The 21,980-nt window shown below is 50.2% G+C and overlaps 1 protein-coding gene across 1 annotated transcript in view; it reads right to left on the reverse strand.

Moving 5' to 3' along the window:
- The window catches only part of Il6r (interleukin 6 receptor), a 48,141-nt gene extending 28,460 nt beyond the window's left edge, over positions 1-19,681 (reverse strand). Inside the window, exon 1 of the mRNA XM_050166404.1 lies at positions 19,357-19,681. Coding sequence (XP_050022361.1) covers positions 19,357-19,441 — 85 coding nt within the window. The 5' untranslated portion in view covers positions 19,442-19,681. The remainder of the gene's footprint in view (positions 1-19,356) is intronic.
- Positions 19,682-21,980: the final 2,299 nt, after the last annotated feature.

The following is a 21,980-nucleotide window of genomic DNA, read 5'->3' on the forward strand; positions in this document are numbered from 1 at the left end:
CAGATGTAAGGAGCAATATAATGGCCACTTCCTCTGCCAAGAAACCTGACTAATGGTCTCCTGCGTCTTTAAGCCCAGCCACTGGGTTTTCCTTTTTTTTTTTTTTTTTATTAAATCAGGAACAATTCATTATAAAACACCCATCTGTAAGTCGTGCCAGCCAACCCTGCTTCAAAACATATTTCTTCTGGGACCATGAAAAAGGCTGTGTGAACTGTGATCTCAGAAGCATGTCATACCTGATGATCAAAAGACGCTCTTACTGAGGAGGCCGGGACAAAAGAGCCTAGTGCCAGTCTAAGGGGTAGCCTGACCTCCCCATGCCACCACGGCTCTGTCTCCTGACCCAGCCAGTGCCCAGGTCATGGCCAGTGTTGCAGCATCCTCGGTGGTGGCTTTTTGAAGGGGAGGAAGTGACGGTCTTGGAAGCATCGTCCCTGGACCTCCGTCTGCCCAGCCAGAGGATGGACTACCATGAGGTCTCCCCCTTCCCTTTATCTTCCAGTCAGCGTTGCTTACGCTCATCACTAAACCTCTAAAACTGGCCTTGAATCCCTGGCTAAAGAGATCCGTCTGCTTCAGCAGGAGCTGGGACAATGGGCATAACCTGACTTTTCCAGGTTTTAAAGTTCTACCAGTGTCTTGTCTTACCCTTTTATATTTTTTTTCTTTAAAGACACATCACTGGGTGGTGTTGGTGCACACCTTTAATCCCAGTACTCAAGAAGCAGAGGCTGGCGGATCTCTGTGAGTTCGTGGTCAGCCCGGTCTACAAGAGCTAGAATTAGACAGGCTCCAAAGCTACAGAGAAACCCTGTCTCGAAAGACCAAAAAAAAAAAAAAAATTAAAAAAAATAATAAAATAAAAAGAAGAAGAAAAGAAAAAAAGGAAGAAAGAAAGGAAAGAAAGAAAGAAAGAAAAGGAAAGGAAAGAAAAGAAAAGAAAAGAAAAGAAAAGAAAAGAAAAGAAAAGAAAAGAAAAGAAAAGAAAAGAAAGGAACAAGGGAAAGAAAAGAACCAAAGGCACATTAAACTAATCTGGGTTATTAGGTGTAGAGGGGTGTGGCACTGTGGAGCGCCGGTGACAGAGTGGACTCAAACACTTTCAGACTGGAGTGTCCACCCCACCTTTGTATGGAGTAGCTCTTTTCAGACTGCACCCCAAGCCCACCCTTCCCAGCAGGTTTGACTCCCCAGGGGAAAAAGCCCCCATATTCCTTATTTGAGCATCTCATCCTAGGAAGGTGACCAGGCCTCTGCTTGAGTAGGCCTCACTGGAGGAGGCACAGCAGGCAATCAGGTGGGTAGGTACCCAGGGAACACCCTTCCTGTGAGATTGCCCCAGTGACCATAGGCTCCCTCCCAAACCCGGAAGGCAGTGCAGGGTGTGGTCGCTGCTACACAGACTGAAATTCTGCAAAGAGCACACAACATCTGCCCTTAAGCAATTGCTCAGCCTGGGAGAGTCACGCAGCAAGCTTGTGCCTGTCTCCTCCTGAAGAATTCAAAACTTCTGTGCAGCACACAACACGTAAGGCCACAGACAGGTTCCCTGAGGAGAGAGAACCGGCAGCTACCGAACACCTGCTCTGAGCCGATCCCCACCTCTTCCATACCACTATCTTGTTTAATCTCCAGTTTCCTTAAAACGACCCATAATCCGGCTACCCTGAAACAAAACGTTCCCGATGCTGAGACCGTTTGTTCTAAGGGGCAAAGAGAAACTTGAGAAATTGCCGGGAGTTTGATAAGCAGACGCCAGAGAATCAGCCCACAGAAAGGGATAGTACATCTAAGCAGTGTGAGTCCTGGGGGCGGCTGGGGTCTGAAGCTTCCTTACACATCAAGGAAGCAAGGGAGCCCACAGGGAATGGGGCATGGGGTGCGTGAGTAGCCTCCAAGAGGCTCAGCACTGGCCCTGCTGGCAAGGATGCCCCGGCTAAGATACAAAACGTTCGAGCTCGGTGCCATCCTGCCTCGCACGCCAGCTGCCACATTTTTCTTTTCCTGTTTCTTCAATAACCTTGAGAAGGAACCAGCTCCTCACACCCAACTCCTAGAGCGCCACGAGCACCACAGGCAGGAGGAAGGGGGAACAGCCGAGGAGTGGTCATCCTGGGCTTGCCAAGGTGTGTCACACGCAGAAAGGGACCCTCCATCCCAGGATCTTGACACTTGACAAGACATTGCAGGGAGGACAGAAAGACAGAAGTTGGGAGTAAAATCAGGAAAGAAGGCAGAATGTCCCTGCCAATCTCCCAGAGTGTGGCCTTGCCCATCAGGGGCACTTGGTGTCTGACCTAGCCATAAGCTTAGCTGCTGACTGGCTGGTTGGGGTTAGGCTTCCATAGTGCCTTGCCTGGCCTTGTCCATTTTTGAAACAGGTTCTTGTTATGTGTCTCTGATTGAACTCATAAAGACTAAGCTGCTGTCCCCAAAGTGATAGTCATCCTCCTGCCTCAGACTTCAAGGGGTTAAAGTTATAAGCATGTAGTACCCATGAGTTACAGGGAGTGTGGGTACTCCTATCAGGACCCACTTGCCTTCTTTGAGCAAAATGAGTTCAGACTGTGGTCAGGAGGCCTCCAGAGTTCTTCTCCTGAAATCTGGTACCCTATCCCTTCCCAGAGGGCAGGAAGCAGCTCTGCTTCCCATGGGCAACATACGCTTCATCTGTGGATGGTTATCAGGTGACCACTGGGTCGGGGGACGATTGATGGTCAAGTCACCACGCCAGGGGCCTTAGAATGATACTTTTCCCTCCCTGGACAGCAGGGAGATTTCCTCTGGAACCAGACCTGTGTGGCCTCCATCAGCCTACCCTCTGGGGCACTAGCCCCACCACCACCCAGACACCCCAGCTCTGGAAAGTGGTTCCAGAAAGCAGAGCTCTGCTGGTGCTCTTGCCCCGCTCCTCGTCCTCGCTCATGTAAACTTGCAAATGTCAATAGCCAGAGAGAAGTATGCACATGACGACGTATTTCTCAATTTCTCCCGAAGCTACAGCTGCTCTTGCCAGTAAAAACAAGTTCAGCTTCCTGACCCTGTTTATGTAAGCAGTAAACCGACTGCTGGCCTGTCACGGAGGACAAGGGCTTACCATGTGCCTGCTAATCCCATCCCACTGTCCCACCTCAGCCCAAGCCTAAAGCATTTGATCTGCAGGGCGTGGGCGCATGTGGGACAGTGTGAGAGAGTGAGAGACTTTGGAGCCCTCAGTAATAAATAGGACACCTTCATGAAAGCCCTCCCCTCAGGGCTCAGGGAGCTGTGCAGAAAGGAAGTGAAGAGAGGGGAAGAGCCGGAGGGGACAGATAACTCCAAGGAAACAGAGCAGACACAGCGGACTGAGGCACTGCTGAACTCACGGAGACTGTGGCAGCAGGCACGGGGCCAGCATGGGGCCAAGCCTGATAGGTCCCAGTGCTGGGAGGAGAAAGTGGACCGGGCTCCCGCCTCTAACCAACAGCTAGCTGCAATGGGTACCCTCTTGCAAAGGAAAAACTAGTCTTCTCCAGTGGCGTCTCGTTGGGATATTAACCACACCTCAGGACAGGTCCACACTCAGCAATAGATAACACAAGATGAACTCTTTGTCGTACCTAGTTAGCTCTGCTTGAGGTTTTTGGCTTTGTTTTGTTTGTCTTATTGGTTTCATGCTTGCATATTTGATTTCTGATTTTGTGTTTTTGAGATTTTGAGTGTGCATAGTTTTTGTTTTGTTTTGTTGGGTTTTTTTTGTTTGTTTGTTTGGGCTTTCTTGGTGTGTGTGTGTGTGTGTGTGTGTGTGTGTGTTTGCGACAGGGTTCTCTGTGTAGCCCTGGCTGTCCTGGAACTCACTCTGTAGACCAGGCTGGCCTAGGGAGAGATCCTTCTGCCTCTTCCTCCCCAGTGCTGGGATTAAAGGCCACCACCACCTGGCAGGTGATTTGCTTTTTAAGGAGGGAGGAGAAAAAAGGGAGTTAGGTGGGTCGGAGGATCTGAAAGGAGCTGGGAAAGAGGAAAAGCATGATCAGATATATTGTATGAAAACTTTTTTTTTTCAAATCAAAACAAAAAAAGGAAAAGGATTAGAGCAACAGAAAAAAATAAAAGGGAGGTAGGTGTGGAGAAGTTGGTAGGTGACAGGGGTGCCAGCAGGCTGTGGGCAACTCACGTTCAAGCAGAAGCAAATGCAAACTTAGGTCTCAAGGGGTTAGGCATCCCCCCTCCCAGCAGTGTTCCCATCTGTCCTTGCATTTTCCACACTAGGGCTAGAACCCATCACCCATCTTCCGGCGTGATGACATTTAAGCCATCTTTATGAAATGCTCGCTGCATACTGGGTGCTTCTCCGAGCTCTCAGAAGGCCTGTAGGGCAAGTGGGTGCCATCCACACCATCCCCATCCCTGGTCACACTGTTAGGCAGCGAGGATCAGAGAAGGTAAGGAACCAAGCAAGGACTAGTACAGCGTACAAACCCAACACTCAGGAGGCCCAGGGAGGAGAATTACGAGTTTAAGTCCAGCCTGGGAAACATAGTGAGGACCTATCTCAAAAAATGAAATAGGATTGTTAAGGAATTGGCCCCAAATCATCCCACAGCTAGTGAGTGGGGCATGCACACTAGGCATGGGGGACAGTCATCCTCCCACCATACCCCAGGGGCTTCTCTCTGACCCCGAGACACACACACACACACACACCTAATCTCCCCTCCCCTGTCAGCTCTCCTCACACCTTCCTCCCAGCTTCAGCATCTGTGCAGGCCTGAGTTCTAATGGGGGAGGGGAGGCTTTTGTGAACCACACAGAGCGGACCCTGGGAGTGGGGCTCAGGCTCTCTCTCCCTGCCCTGCACTAACAGCGAGTGTACGATGCCCCCCTTCTACCTCTGGATCTCCCGCTCGACCTAGTTGCCCCACACCTGTGCCTCTTGATTTCTCCAAGACACACATGCCAAGAGAGGCTTTTATGGCCCACAGATCACAGCCAGGCAATACTTCCAGGCTCTGTGTCATAGTTCATACCCCCGATCTGAGTCAGCTCCCAGATGCTTTTCAAATGAATGGCTCCTGGCAGGACACCAGCCCTGCTGCCCACTAATGGGCTGTACTCCTTGTACCTGCTTGTATTTGCCTTGTATTTGGCAGAGTCAGTATTTACCTTGGCTGGCTAGGCTTTCCTCCCATCTACCCAGTGGACCATACCCCCATGGGAGGGAGGCCTGTGAGAGAAACTCCTCTGGTCCCACCGAAAAGTAACTCTGGGTGGATTCTGACTCAGAGACCCACAGTGTGACCAGCTCCAAAACAGAAAAACACTGGGTCCTCCCAGGCTTCATCAGAGAAAATCATAAGGCCCCAGGCCAGGAAGGTCTGGGCAGGCTATCTCTCCAAGACTATGAACTAATCAGAGGAAAGATATCTGAGGAGAGCGGTCGCCGCCACATCCCCACCTGAGGCGCATTAAGGAATGAAGAGCTCAGAGGGCAGAGGAGGCCCTGGCACTACTTCCCCCTCACAGGGCCTCTGGGGACTTTGTCTAGAGAGCCGCTGTGGGGAGGAGCTGCATCAGGAAGCAGATGAGGGGACAGGCACCGCTCAGAGCCTAAGGAGGCCTGCTGCTCGCTCCACAGAGAGTCAGACCCAGAAGTCTAAGTCCTGGGCTCGCAGCTCTCCGTCCACGTCCACCCCACAGCTCTCAGGTTCCCGGGCCTCAGTCCCTGTCAGCCGCACAGCTGTCAGCCTTCCCAGCAGTACATTAAAGGGCTCTTCCCATTCTGACAATCTGGTCTTAGGGCCTGACCGGGACCCTGGCCCATAGTCAAGGTTTTCAGATTTCTGGAGGGTGGAAAGAAAGTGGTAAGGAGGAACCTTATGTACCTCCCTAAGGCCATCCCAAGGTAAATCCACCAACCCCACCCTCCCCAGCCCCCACACCCACCCCTTTTGGAAAGAGGAAGCCAGCTCTAGAGATAGGACTGCCCTTGAAGGGGAAGTCTCTGCTCAGGCTGCAGTTTCTACTGAAGGGCTTCGTCTCCCACCAGCTCCAGAAAGCTCCCTCAGGGTTGCAGGCTCCCCTCACCTCCAGGGCCCCTCAGACCCCACAGCAGTCCTGTAGGCTGACAATAACACTCAGTCCAGCTCAGAAAATACACAGCATGGGACTGTCAAAAAACAAAACCCTTGTGACATCCAGGATGGAGTTACACAGTGGCTGTGGATTTCTGTCCAGTGAGTGGCCCTGAAAAACCCTGGGCCCAAGGTTAGAAAGGATGATAGCCAAGCAGCCTTAGAAGGTGGTGATGGAGGGCTGGAGAGATGGCTCAGAGGTTAAGAGCACTGGCTGCTCTTCCAGAGGTCCTGAGTTCAATTCCCAGCAACCACATGGTGGCTAACAACCATCCTTAATAGGACTTGATGCCCTCTTTTGGCCTGTAGGCAAAGTACTCATATACATAAACTAAAAATAAAATGTTTTAAAAAGAAGGTGGTGGTGGCTAAGGTAGACACTAACCACCACACTCTGTGCTGGGGACAGTTGGGTCCTCGTCGAGGACAGAGGCCTTCTAATGGGCTGCCAGATGGAACCTATTTAGGAAGGAACATAGGCAAAGTCACAGATAATGTGGTGGGATATTTTACCATGCTGTGTGAAGATGTGTTGCTCTTTCCCTTGCCCCCCTAAGGCACTTGGTTTAATAAAGTGCTGAGCAGCCAAGAGCTGGGCAGGAGAGAATGAATAGGCAGGACGTCTGTCAGAGACAGGAACTCGGGGATGAAAAGAGGTGGATTCACCGGTGAGGCACGTGGAAAGTCAGAAGCACATGATGGCGAAGAGGTAATGAGCCACGCGGCAGAACGCAGATTAAGAGAGACAGGTTAATTTAAGTTAGACGTTAACTTAGTTGGGGATGAGCCTAAGCTAAGGCCGAGCTTTTACAATGAATAAGAAGTCTCCGTGTCATTATTTGAGAGTTGGAGGTCCCAAAAGAAAGTCCAACAGCAGCCCCTTCCCTCAGTGGCCCTCCCTTCTATGGAGCCTCTGCAGGCCTGGCTGTGCTCCATCCACGGTCTCCAAACACGGGAGTTAGCAGTCGCTCCATAACCTCCACTGATCTGAAGGTGGAGCCTCCTGCCCAGCTCCCTTGGTCTGCTAACCTGGGGCCTGTTGTTTCCCCAAGATGCTACAAGGACAGAGGGAGCCACAGCTCAGTGTTCATCTCCAGAGTCTCCTCCGATCCGACCCCATTGCAAGATGGATATACACCGGGCATCTCCCCTTCTTGCTGTCATTTCATAAAAAGATAAGAAGGAAACAAAAGGTCACCAGGTTGTAGGTCTTCAATAAAGAACAATATTGGGGGGGGGGGCACAAGAAAAAGCCTTGGGGTCAGGAAGATGGCTCAATGACATAAGGACATGAGTTTGGATCCCCAGAAGCGACATAAAAAGCCAGCAAGGTGACATGTGCCTGCCACCCCAGCACTGGGTGGGGGATACCTGAAGCCCATGGGCCCAGTCAGCCCAGCAGAACTGAGTTTTGGCTCAGTGAGCCACCACCTCAAAAAAGGTGCAAAATCAGCCAGGCGTGGTAGTGCAGCACTCGGGAGGCAGAGGCAGGCGGATCTCTGAGTTCCAGGTTAGCCTGGTCTACAAAGCTGTTTCCAGGACAGCCAGAGCTATGCAGAGAAATCCTGTCACAAAAAACTGAAATAATAATAAGAATAATAAATGTGTAAAATCATTGAGGACAGACACATACCAGTCCATCTTTTACATGCACAACTGTACACATTTCTGCATACATATGTGCACATGCCTACAGTAACATATACCACACAACAAACACACACACACTCTTAAACAACAACATAGGATTGCATTTATAACAGCAGCACTTAGGAGGCCAAAGCAGCATGGATTACAGCACAAAAGGGCTCCTCCCCCGACCCTCAGGTGCTTCTGCAGCTGCCTTTGGTTCCGCGTGTTCTGTGAGTACATCTGTGAGGATCCAAGAACAGCTGGATTTCTGCTCTTCCAGAATCCTAACTCACCGCCACCACACGGCTGCACACAGGTTCCCAAGTCCCCACCACACCCTATGTCCCTCACCAGAAAGGAAGCCTTCGGGACAGTGGGACACCTGCTGTTGGTAGAATCGAGGTGTCCGGCTCTGCAGCCCCAACTCTGCCTCTTTATGATAAGTCCCAGCGGGGCTCCAAAAGCAAGAACATTGCGTTACAGAACAGTAATGCTCCTTGAGCTCGAAGATTTATACTTAATAAAAAGGCGGACTGTGGCGACATGCTTTCCCTAAAGCCAGCAAAGGAACAAGGATAGCATGGTTGGTCTACAAAGTAAGTTCTTTGTCTGTTTAGACATCTTGGATTTCATGGTTGGCCTTGCTACGCAGCTAAAGAAGACCTTAAACTCCTGATCCTCAGTCCCCATCTCCTGAGTGCTGAGATTATAATCACGTGCTCCTGCACTTGGCTCTACGGTGTGTGAACAGCTAGGGCTACAGAATGAAACCCTGTGGGGATGGAGAGGACACACAGGACTTTTCTAAAAGGTAGTTAAGTGGGCAAGTTGATTACAAAGTTCACATGGAAATTTGAAAAGAAGAAAGTGAGACTGAGAGTAGTCCTGCTCAATCTATAGCGGCGTAACTATTAAAATAGTGTCACGTGACTGGAGACCTAAACTATAAACACAGAACTCAATGCTGAGGCTGTAGCTCAATGGCAGATCACTTGTCCAGCATGCTCAAAATGCCCAAATCTCCGGGTTCAATGCCAGCACGGGGTGGGGTGTTACTGTGTGCTACTGAAAGGCTCACTTAAAAGTGGTTAAGGGGATACCTCAAGTTCCAGGCCAGCCTGTGCTACATGAGAGCTTGTTTTAAATGAGAGAAAGGAAGAGAGGGAGGCAGGGAGGGAGGGATCAAAAGAGAAGAACTGTATCTCTTAGAGAGAGCACTTGCCTAGTGTTTGTAAAGCTTAATCCCCAGTAGGCAATTAACAAACTCAAACCAGTGGAGGAAAAGCGGCACAGTCAATAAACAATAAAGGCTTATCAGTGACAACTGGAAAAACGGCAAACCTCACACGTCATTCTTTGATTAATTCAAAATGAATCAAACATTATTATTTTCAATGCATTTTCTTATAATGTGTATAAGGGGTGCCTGACATTGGTGCGTGACTGCCATCGTACATGTGTGGAGGTCAGAGGACAACTCTGTGAAGTTGGTTCTCTCTGTCCACTTCTATGTGGGCTTGGAGGATCAAACTCAAGTCACCAGGCACTGTGCCATCTCAACGGCTCTAAATTCTTTTCTTTCTTTAAGATTTTTTAGAAAATTGTGTATTTGTGTGTCTGTGTCTGCGTGTGTGTGTGCATGGATGCTCACGAGTACATGTGCCCACAGACTCCAGAGAGGACACTGGTCAGATCCCCTGGAATTAGCATTATAGGCAGATGTGAGCCACCAGTCATGGGTACTGGCAACCTGGGTCCTCTGAAAGAGCAGTACGTTCTTTTAACCACTAAGCCATCTCTCCAGTCCCTTTAAAATAAGTGTGTGTGTGTGTGTGTGTGTGTGTGTGTGTGTGTGTGTGTGTGTGTGTGTGTGGTTTTTTGAGACAGGGTTTCTCTGTGGTTTTGGAGCCTGTCCTGGAACTAGCTCTTGTAGACCAGGCTGGTCTCGAACTCACAGAGATCCGCCTGCCTCTGCCTCCCGAGTGCTGGGATTAAAGGCGTGCGCCACCACCGCCCGGCTTCAGCTCAACTTTTTTAATTTTTAAACTCATAAAGGTAAAAGAAAAAGAATAATCTTTTAAGATGATATTGGCATAAAGACCTCACTAAATACGACACAAAACTCAGAGACCATATAAATTATCTCAGTACTCAGGAGGTTGAGATAGGAGGCTTGGGAATTTGAAGCCAGCCTGGGCTACACAGGAAGACCTTGTCTCAAAAACAAAATAAAACAAAGCAAAACAAACATGTATGAAAAAAAAAACCAATTTCGCTATCAAAACAATAGAAGACAAACTAGAAGACTATTTACCAATAGTATGAGACTAATTTCTTTTTTATAGTAAGAGCGTCAGTAAACAATACGATAAAGATCAACAGCTCAGTAAAAACTGAACAGTATAAAGAGTCAGATTATGCAAATTACTAAATGCCTGTTTCAGAGAGAAATACCCATTCAGCCTCACTCGGAGAAGCTGTCTGCAAATTAACCCTACACAGACACACTGTTCTTTGCAGAGGTCATTTTTCATTTGTTTATTTGATTTTATTGTTTTGTTTTATTGAGACAGGGTATCCATGTAGCCTGCTGGCTTGGAATTCACTCTGTAGACCAGGCTGGTCTCAAAATCACAGAGATGCGCCTGTCTCTGCCTCCTGAGTGCTGGGATTAAAGGCGTGTGCCACCACACCTGGCTGGGGTCACTTTAATGGCATGCTGGCAGGTGTGCAGACATAGGCTTGTATTTTGCTGGAGTACAAACTGGCACAACTTCCCCTCCCTCAAATTACAAAACTCATGGCATTTGACCCTGGAGGACTTTATCCTGTGGATGTGCTTCTGAAGTATGAAGGCTGCCAAAGTTATTCCCCACAACACTGTCCGCAGCAGCGAGGTGGGCTGTGGTATAGTGTCCACCAAAGGAAATGAGTGTGGGGACAGAGCTCAGTTGGCAGAGTGTCTGCCCTAAGTGAGCAAGGCCCCAGCTTCCATCTGCAGAGGGGATGGGCTGTTTAGGTGGTGCACATCTGTAACCCCAGATTTAGGAAGCACAGGGGGTTCATCACAAGTTCAAGGCCGTCCTGGTTTCCACGGCAAGGACATACGGCTCTTCCTGCTCAGAGTGGAAACCACCACTGCTGGCACTTTGAATGGCTGCTGTGAGGACAGCAACCAATGTCTGAGGTGAAGCCCTCTGCCTTCACAACACACTTAATCCCACCAACGTGAGCTGCTGTGAGCTGCGATGACCATCTCCTGCACGTCTGCCTCTTTCCCACTGTGTGACAAAGCCTTCACACTATGGCCTTCCGCCTCCTACCAGAACAGGATCTAAGATCAGCAGCCGCTGAGCCTGCAGTCTTGTCTGTATCAGAAAGAACTGTTGTGTCTTGGAAGGTATGAAGTGATGTCCCCAGAGGCTCCTGGATGGATGAGCCTAAAACTCAGGAGATGGAAGAGAGAGATAAAGTGGTGTGACCGGATACTGAGGGAGTGGGGGGGGGAGAGAGAGAGAGAGAGAGAGAGAGAGAGAGAGAGAGAGAGAGAGTACCCTGGGTTGGCTAATACCGCATCACGGCCTGGAGTATTCTTCAGCTCTTAGGAGAAAGCAGTGGAAACTTCTAGGGGCAGGAAGGGGACATTGGTCACACTAGTCAGTATAGAATGAAGACACTGGGAAGAGAGGTGACCTTGTCCCTGTGTCCTGAGATTGTTGACAAATACATACAATAAAAGGAGGACTGGGGAATGGCTCAGTCAGTAAAGCTGGTTCACAAGCGGGACTTCAGGTCCCCAGCACTCACGTAAAAAGCTGGGCACAGGGTATGCGTCTGTAATCCAAGAGAAGGTACAGGGGCTAGGGCGAAGGTAAGCAGACTCCCTACGCTTGCTGCCAGCCAGTCTACTCAGCTGGGAAGTGCTAAGTTCTGAGAGACCCTGTCTCAAACGAACTAAGCTGGAGAACATTAGAGGAAGACATCTAATGTCTGCGACTTCTTCCATGTGTGTGTTGTGTATGCTCTCACACGCATGCGCACATATGTGCTTGTGAACCTGCCTGCAACACACATACCTTGGTCTGTCACATCCTTGCTGTATAACTGTGGGTCAGTTTCTTAGTCTCTCTGGGTGGCTCTCTCCTTCCTGCCTACTCAAGGACACTGCCCACCTGTCTTTACTACTTTCGACTACGTGGTCTCTAGATCTTTAGCATCAACTTGTACAAGCACACATATTTCAACAGTCTGTTTAAAACTCCTCTGTCTACTTTAGCCAACAAGTACTCTCTGAGATCTCAAAAGAGCTGGCCAGACCAGCTGTTGTCTCTTTGCCTGTCTTTGGCTCCCACCATGCCTCCAAAGCCCTACAGGCTGAAGTCACCACCGATGTCAAGCCTGGTCATCCTGCCTGGTTTTCCAGGCGTGTTGAATGAGAAGCACTCCACTCCTGGGCACACTGTCCTCCTGCTCTCGGTCTTCCCTGATCTTGTCTCCTCTGAACAGAAGACCCCAGTGCCCCCCAGCTCGGGCCCCTGGACCATCTTCTTTCCACTGTCATCCAGGTGGAGCTGGGCAAGTCTAAAGTTTAGAGTCTGCCCACATGTAATCCCAACACTCAGGAGGCAGAGGCAGATCTGTGTGAGTTCGGGACCAGTCTGTGGGTGGGGAGACCCTGTTTCAGGAAGAAAAAGGAGGTCAGGGGAGGAGGAACCTGCCTGTAGCCAGCTCTCAAGTTCAGGTTTCCTTCCCAAGCTGCCCACTCCTTTTCAGCATCCACAGTCGTTCTCTCACTCCCAGTCTCTCCCCCACCTCACCACGGGGGTCTCATGTAGCCTCTGCAGGCCCTGCACTTCTGCCTCTACCTCCCAAGTACTGAGATCACAAAGGTACAGCACCAGCCCTGGTTCCGCATTCTTTCCTGGCTTGCTATAGGCATCTCAGTGCCTCCAATCCACTCATCCTACAGCGCCTGCTGCTGTAGCTACCCTGCCCAGGCAAGAGCTGGCTGCTGCTCCACTCCCCTAAAGTCCCACTGTGTGCAAGGGTCCGACAGTTTCTTGAATGAAATCGCCACTCCGTGGCAACTTGTGACTTCTTGGCCTACCTGTCCGAATGTAACCTCTTGGCCTACGTGACCTGGAACACGCGGCAAGAGTCCAGTTTCCCTACCCTTCAGGGGCTATATAAGCAGCAACCATGATCCTAATAAAGGGGAGCTTTGACAAATCTGCTTGGCCTCCTTCTTCTGTCTTAGCTCATTCCCTTCCAGGTAGCGCCCCTCAGAGACCCTGGAATAACTGATTGCAGGGTGGGTTACAACCCCTAGACTGAGTAACCCACCCAACGCAATCGACATGTAGCCACTATCGGAAGACCAAATAATGGTTCCCTGGAAGGAGGTAGGGAAGGAACAGGCATTGAGGAGACAGCTTGCATCTGGGGCCTCTAGAGCACACTGGCAAGAAGCCACCAGGCAGAGCTGGCAAGGGACAGGCAGAGTGGAGAGAGTTCAGCTAAAGCATCTAAGCTGGAACTAGAGAGATAGCTCCCTGATCAGAGTTCCTCCCACTTAGTCCTAGCACTCAGGAGGCAGAGGCAGGAGGATCTCTGTGAGTTTGAGGTCAGCCTGGTCTACACAGAGAGTTCCAGGACAGCCAAGGTTGCATTGTGAGACCTTGTCTCTAAAAAGAGGGAGTTTTTTCAGAGGAACAGGATTTGATTCCTAGCACCCAGGGCTCATAGTCATCTGTAACTGCAGTTCAGAGGCTCCTGTGGAGGCCGAAAAATGCAGGCCCATTTCCACCTTGTCTGTTGGTCTGGTGGTCTACCAGCAAGGTGGCAGATCCCGACTCAGGAGGGGATTGCTCAGTTCTTTTGAAATTAAGATAGCTCATTCTAGGAAGTCCTTGCCCTCCTGATGGGAGGTCAGGGTTGTGCAAACACACTTCTCCTCCTTCTTTACTATGAGGTCACCTTGGGAAGGCCGGTCTTCAGAATCTGTGACCTAGAACAGCTTTGTTACCTGGACAATAGTATGCTAATGACTTGATGTCTCAGAGTGATAGAGCCATTGACTGCCTGAGTTATGCTTTGTAGTATGTTAATAAAGTCTTTTGTTACCCCCACCCACTCCCACCCCGATTTATGTTGAATATAAAAGCTATGGAAAAATAAACGGGGGTGAATTTCAGGATTTCAGTCACTGGAATGCCCTCCTGATACTTTCTATGGTTTCTGTCCTGTTAATTTTTATACCTCTTTATATTCTTTACTTATATTTCTTCAATTCCCAAGCCCCAACCCTGGTAAGAAGTATTTTTGTCGAGGCCAGTCCTCTACAGGCTCTGATGGCCCCTTCTGGCCTCTCAGGCTCTGATGGCCCTTTCTGGCCTCTTTGAGCACCATGCGTGCCATTGTAGCACAGACATGCATGCAGGCAAAACATATAAATGAATAAAATAGAAATCAAGACTTGACTCCAGATTCTGGATCTTGGTGTCTGGGGGATGCACACAGTCTCTAAATATCTCCCTACTTCCTTCCGGCATCCACTGAGATATGTTGCCAGGGGACTCCCGTTAAAGTACCAGTTCTGCATCCATCCTATACCTACCTGCCATGCACAGTCCCACAGCTCCCCTGCACTTCTGCCCTCCACATTAGTCACTGCCACTTTTATCCCGTGTCACTCTGCCAGGAGGCTGCTCCAGTGAGCCAGGAGTGTCTGTCTGTCTTGTTCACTGCTCTATCTTACTTCTTATAATAGTTACTGCAACTCAGTAGGAATTCAAACTACATTCAAGACTAAATGGATCCTTAGTCACACACATTTGGGCACTCACTCTGTACCAGAGACTGTTCTGGACACTGTGTAGCACCTGACTTAGCCCATTTAATCCTCATAGCCACCTGCGAGGCAGCAGTGGTCCTCAGGACTGCCACTGGTGTTAGCATCGTCCTCCCAGATACCAAAACACAAGGATGCTCTTGACCACCTACAAAATGACGAAGTCACTATGGGTAGCCCGGCACATACTCTTATTTTCCCGTCATTTCTCGAGAGCTTACACTGCCTAATACAGTGTAAATGCCAGGGCAACAGTGAGCATCATGTGTTCTTTAAAGAATAATGAGAGAAAAAGTCTGTGTACATCCTGAACATACAGGTTTTTTCTCTCTCTGGTACCTTCAACATGGGTTGTCAGGATGCAGAACCTGCAGGCCAAGTCTGTAAGCCATTTTGAGACAGGATTTCACTGTGTAGACCAAGCTGGCCTTGCCTCTGCCTCCTACATGCTAGGGTTGAAAGCATTCACAACACACCCAGTTTTACAACCCATTTTTCACTGTTTTTAAGATTTATTTTATTTTACATGTATGAATGCTTTGCCTGTGTGTATGTATTCACACCGTACACACGCCTGGTGCCTGAGAAGATCAGAAGAGGGCACTGGATCCCCTGGATTCTGGAGTTACAGATAAATATGAACCACCATGTGGGTGGTAGGAACCAAACCCTGGTCCTCTGCAAGAATAACAAGTGATCTTAAGTGTTGAGCGTCCCTCCAGACCTCTCCAAGTCCAATTTTATCTATCTCCCTATCTTTATTTTTCCTAGATGAAAACACAAAGTCTCGGGCCGAAGAGGCAGTCCAGTGGCTTAGAGTACTAGATACCTTTCCAGAGGGCCCACAACTGTCTGTCAGTCTAGCTACAGGGGATCCAGCACCCGCTTCTGGCCTATCAGGGCACTCGTGTATACACAGATATACATGCAGTCAAAACACTCATACACACAAAATAAAAATAAACAAACCTTACAGCCACATATAGTTATCGTGGGGTGACGTCTGCCTGGCTCCAAAGCTCAGCCAGGACAAAAACAGAGAGTTCAAGTGGGGGAGCGACAGGGTCAAGGCCGAAGGACAAGACTAGCAGAGAGCTGTGGAAAACCCTGCGCAGCTCTCTAGCCCGCATTGTCCGGTCCACTTTCCTTGATTATGGGTATGCTCATGAGCAGCCCCGCAAAGCCATGCTGGCCACCGCTAGTCCCGCAAAGCCATGCTGGCCACCGCTAGTCCCGCAAAGCCATGCTGGCCACCGCTAGTCCCCCAAAGCCATGCTGGCCACCGCTAGTCCCCCAAAGCCACAGCACTGAAAATGAGTGGTGGTGAAGAAGTCCAGGCTTGTTCTGTTTTGTTTTTTATTTTAAGGATCCTCCCCCACCCCACCCCCATTTCTGTCTCTGTAGCTTAGGCTGGACTAGAACTCGCAATCCTCTTGCATCAACTTCCTATATGCTAGAACTGCACCATCAAGCACATCTAGAGATCACTTTTTCTCTTTCTTGAATTTTTGTAGATCAGGCTGACCTCAAACTCACAGAGATCCACGTGCCTCTGGCTCCTGAGTACCGGGCCTAGGGGAATATGCCACTATACATTAGCTTTTTAAAAAAAATTACATGTGTTTGCTTGTTTGTGTGCATTAGCAAGCCACAGTACCCATGTGGAAGCCAGCGAAACAGCCCTTGGAAGTAATGCTACCTTCTGGGTCGCTGGATCATCAGGTTTGCTAGCAAGTGCTTTTCTCTCCTACTAAGCCATTCCACCTGCCCATTTGACTTTTCTATCAACTTAGACTGTAATAGCTACCAATGGCCACTGGCCTATCTGAGACAGTTTTAGCCATTGATTCAATCTGGTGACGGGGTTTGTGGTGCTCAGGCCTGCAGGGACAGATGAAAGGCCTGCAGAGGGAGGGAACATGTGTTTGCAGCCAGAACTCTGGGGTTACTTTGCTTATGTAACATAGCAAGGGCCACACTTGTTTACAGTCTGATGGGGGTCAGATGAGGCAGAGAACAGGCAGGCTCTTGTTGCCCTTGGGTCCCAGTCAGACAGAGATGGTCCCTCTGTCTAGCTGCCTCCTGAGACAGTATCCCTGGAGAGTTGGTACCCAGTGCTCAAGTCAGAGACTGAACCCATCTCTCTCCAGGATTTGCTCTTGGCCATGTTCAGCATCCTTTTAGGGTGGAGTCTGAATGACAGATCTCATACAGTCCCCAAGGGCTTTAAAGGGAATCCAAACTGTGTGCATCAGTGGATAAACAGGGGGGAGAGCCAAAGTGGGGAGAGGCTTCTGGGAGAGGGAGAGCCTTTACTCGGCTCTTCAACCATGTAGGCAAATGTTCTCAACCCTGGCAGTGAATCACGAGCAACAGTTTGATTTTTAAAAATCTAGAGCTTACTGTCTGATACTCTGATACAAGCTCAATGAATGGTCAAGGATCAAGAATCGTCATTTTGGGTTGCGTATAGTGGTGCATAACTTTGATCCCAGCACTCAGGAAGCAGAGGCAGATGCAGGTGGATATCTGAATTCAGGACTAGCCTAGTCTACACAGTGAGTTCCAGGACAGCCAGGGTTATACAGAGAAACCTTACCTCACAACACCAAAACAACAACAATAACAACAACAAAGTTTTAATTGTCATTTTTACAAAAGTTCATCCTTCCTAATCAAAATCCAAGGCTAGACAAAATAGTATTCTTCAGAAAAAAAACATTGATTGGAGTGCAGGTGGGTTTTATGGACAGAAAGAGGAATTCCAAAGGGAATTCAGAAGTCGAGAGGTGGCTTAGATACTTAGGCCTCTATGCGGCTGTGTGTTTTCCTGCCCTGCAGAAGGAAAGGGAACTGAAGCCACCCATACCCAGACTGTCCTTAGCCAGCAGCCCCTAAAATGTTGACCTAGCGGAAGTCTCAATCCCAGGTGCTCCAGGACCTTACCTAGGTAGCAGGACAAATGAGGCGTTCTGGCAGGCCCTAGCAGGGAGACTGAATCCCACCGATGGGTTTCCCCTGTGAGCCAGCCCCAGCTGGCCTCACTTCTCCAAAGCCAAACATCTCAGTCATCTGCTCCACACTTCCTGTTTGATGCTTGTTTCTTGATTGTCACTCTGGTCTGTACTGTGCAAGTGTGGGTGTGGGAGCGGGCTGGTACTTCTCTGCATTTTCCTTCTGAGATGGGAGCTTTCACTTCCTCCCCAGACTCCCAGTTCTGCCTCCTAAAGGCTGTTGGGGTCAGAAGATACCCCACCCTTGGGGGTCCTTTCCGAACCACAGGAAAACAACTTGGGCCCCCAAGTGCCTTGTGACTCCTCAGGAACAAAGGGAAATGGTATGGTGCTGGGGTGGGCGGGGAAATAGAAACTGAGGCAGGCAGAGGGGCCCAATCCTGCTCTCCCAAGACCAGGACAGAAGAGAAAGCCTCAGTCCTGCCTGGCACGACGAGAAGCCAAGTGGGGACCTTCTCTTCCATCCGTGCCTTCTGCCCCAGAATCCCGCCAAATGAGAGTGATGCTCGGCTTTCCCCAAATGCCCTCAGCTCTGTCTGCTGGTCTAGCTCAACAGTGAGAAGTATTAGGGACCTAGGGAATGCTGAATTGTGAAGGGCTGGGGATCCAACAACTGGCCTGACAGCTTCCTGACGCACCTTCTGCACCTCAGGCTCTTCTCAAAGCTTTATGTCAATCAAGTAGAGGATTAAAAGTATGTGTAGAGCCGCGTGGGGGTGTAACATGCCTTTAAATCCCAGCACTCAAGAGATGGAGGCAGGAGAGACACAAGTTTGAGGCCAGTCTGGCCTAAAAAGAAAGAAAAAATATATAAGCAGTGGTGCCAAGCCGAGCATTCTGCCTTTCAGAGAGAGAGAGAGAGAGAGAGAGAGAGAGAGAGAGAGAGAGAACGAACTAACAGTATGTCCTCCACAAACAGCACAGTGGAAATCTCCCCAGTGACCCTTGACTCCATGTCCTCACCTCGCAGAAGTCCTCAGCCCCTAAAATAACGAGTAGAGAGATAGTCGACCAGTTCCTCCAGAAGACACCAGGCAGGCCACTAGGCCTGAAGCCAGAGCCCACAGAAAGGCCTAGACCCTAGAGCCAGAGTGCCACGAAGCGGAGCCCTACCCTGTGCCTGGTCTACCCGCTTATCCGGAAGGGATGGGGCGGGGGCGGGTGCACAGCTCCAAAAGGTCCCACATCCTTGCTGTCAGACTCACAGGATTGGGGTGGGGGTGGGTGTTGGCATTCTGCGTGCCAGGGCTAGTACTGGCTAAGGAGTGAGGCGGGAGCACCAGTGACTCAGACCCATGATGTCAGACCCTTCACAATCAGGTCACTGTCAATACACACGACACGACAAGCAGTGGCACTGAGTCAAGCGAGGTGCCACAGCTAAAGAGGACGGAGCTAGTGGCACAAAGAACTCTCCAGAGGGACTACTACTCCGCTAGGGCGCGCCCTTTGGGTATCTCCCTTCGGAGTGACCCGGGATGCAACTGAGTAAGACACATGGGGACACTGGGAACCAGACACCAGAGTCAGGTTTCGGGAAAACACAGTCCTGTACACAGTCAGACTTTAGGCAACTGCCCGGACAGGAGCGGGCAGCCAAAGGTGCTAGACGCAGCAGGGGGCGCGCGAACCACCACCGCGTCCGCACAGGTGGGCCAGCCCCGGGCGGGCACCCTGTGTCCGCGTGGGCTCTCGCTGCCCACGGAACGAGCCCTTGTCACACCCCCCTCGATCCAGGTTGTCTTACCCAGCGGGCGGCAGCTCCCGAGGACCAGCGCGACCGCGGGCGCGGCCAGCAGGGCGGCCAGCAGCGCGCAGCCGACGGCCAGCATGCTTCCTTCTGCGCCGGGCGGCTCGGCAGCCCGGACTGGGGGAGGAGGCCGAGGGAGGGGGACCGGGTGTGGGGACGGCTGGGGCCCCGAGAGCTGTAGCCGTCCGTCTTGGGCTCCGCACTCAGCTCCGACTGCGAGCGAGCGCTCAGCCCGGCGCGACTCAGCTCTTGTGTCGCCGCGACTTCCCACTCGCACGTGACGCGGAGCAGCGGGCCGTCTTGGCAACCGCGAAACATTTGAGGAACCGGTGCAGAAGCTCCTCTTGGCAGCCCCGGCTCGCTGTTACGAAAGCCGGGCTGGATGGCGCAACCGCCCAGCGCTCCGGGCTACCAAAGGGGGTAACTTCCTGCAGCCACGCCACACCTGAGCCGAGCCGGCGAGGGACCCCCACCAGGGCCCTTCCCCAGCTCGTGACTCTGAGCGCAGGGGAAATAGCTCTCGGGGTTTAGGTTTTGCTTTCCTTAACAGAACTCTGGAGGTTAAGTGCCTCTGGCGGTTAAAGTAGAGCGCAGAGCAGCACCCACCTCCCCGCGCTTTCACAATCTCTATGGGGAGTCCGGAAAGACACTGTGTTTGCGTCGACCCCAGAGGCTGTGATTTAATTGGTCTGATGGAAGATTTAGGCATCTGAAACCTATCTGAGGAAAAGGTTTCCTCTCGCCTTCCAGCAGCCCTTTGAAGGCTGCTGCAGAAGCAGCCAAGCAGTGTGAGCTTTGGAGTCCGAAACAGAGACCTGGACCACCATCCTCAAGATTACAATTCCGAATCCGGGCGTCTCAGTTTTCTCACCTGTTAGAATTGTTGTTGTTGTTGTTGTGTGTTGTTGTTTTTGCTTTGTTTTGTTTTACTTAGGCCCATGAAGATAGAGATTTTTTTAAAAGCCCATGATGAAGATTCCTGGAGACACCATCTCTAAGTACCTGAACCCCAAGTACTCAATGAGTAGGGCCTTAGCTTCCTTCTTGACTTGACTGGACAGAAAGGAACTGGCGCATTGTATTTACCAGGACCGGCAAGGTTCCCCACAGAGCTTGAAGCCACGGGACAGCTTCACATGCAAATGCAGAGGGAAGAAAAAACAGTGAAAATAAAATTTAGACAAGAGGTCCCTGGACTTGCACCTGCATGTTATCATATGCTCTTCCACTTTGAGCTTCAGACTGACTAGAGTCCATGGGGCAATTGGAACTGGTGTGTCCTGACTGAACCCCTAAATAAGACATAAGGCAGGACAACATCCAACATGCAGGCCTCAGACCTATGTATCCATACTGTCGGTGTGAAGCACACTTAAGCAATGGCAGAACCAAATCCATGCCCAGGACAATGGGACTGGATTGGATGGCCCTTGTTTCAGTCATGTCCCCCTCTCCCTGTGGTGGTGCAAGTACTTGGGAAGCAGAGGCAGGTGGATATCTGTGAGTTTGAGGCCAGTCCAGTCTACACAGCAAATGAGACCCTGTCTTTTTTTGTTGTTGTTGTTTATTTTTTTTAATTCATTTATTTCTTTATTAATTAATTAAAGAGAGACCCTGTCTTAAAAACAATACAAAACAAACAAAACCCAAGCAATCCTTCTCTCCCGCAGGTAAAAATGGGTTGCAGGTGGGTGTGGTGGCATACTGGCCTGTAGTCCCAGCACTCTGGAGGCTGAAGCAGGAAGATCCAGAGTTCGAGGCAAGCGTAGCTGACACGCTCCCTATCTCAAAAATAAAATTAATTCCCAGCAGGCTCTCTTGTGGTGGCCCCTTCCTTTCTGTGGGACATGGAGACCTGAAAATAATTGCAGAGAGACAAGTTGCTGGTCTGAGGCAGGAAGGCTGCAGACTCTGCCAGCCCAGATAGGAAAGTATAACAAAGGAATGTTGAAGGCAAGAACAAGCATCTCAGGAATGGCCTGGCATCTGTGCCCAAGTGGCTTCCCCCTGTCTTGATCCTAGGAAGGGGTAGGGAGTGAGGGGCACTGTGTTCTATGGTCAAGCAGGTCTAGTAGTCTGCTGCTTGCTGGGTGTAGGATCTGGGCAAATATTCATTAATCTCCTTGAGCCTTACTGACTTCTAAAGGAAGATCTTGCAATATGTTTCAAAGCCAGGTAGGATAGCTCCTGCCTTTAATCCCAGCACTTGGGAGGCAGAGGCAAGCAGATCCCTGCGAGTTCGAGGACAACATGGTCTACATAGTGAGACTGAGGTCATCCAGGTGAGACCACCATCACTTTACCATTCTTTCCTGCACCAAAGCCATACATGTACTTAAGTTACTACAGTGTTGTTCATGGCTTCTCATCTGCACATCTTGTTCAAGATTTTCCTTTGGCCAGGCCCTTCCTCCCTTTGCCTTACACCTTACTCAGCCTTAACACTCACCTCTGACAGACGTGCTGATGGATGCTTGTAATCCTAGCGCTTAAGAGGCTGAGGGGGAAACATGGCAAGGCCAAGACCAAGCTGAACAAGACCCTATTTAAGGGGGCTGGAGAGATGGCTCAGAGATTAAGAGCATTGCCTGCTTTTCCAAAGGTCCTGAGTTCAATTCCCA

This window comes from Alexandromys fortis, unplaced genomic scaffold (genome assembly GCF_014885135.2).
Source record: "Alexandromys fortis isolate MF-2015 unplaced genomic scaffold, M_Fortis_MF-2015_v1.1 scaffold_152, whole genome shotgun sequence".
Classification (NCBI taxonomy): domain Eukaryota; kingdom Metazoa; phylum Chordata; class Mammalia; order Rodentia; family Cricetidae; genus Alexandromys; species Alexandromys fortis.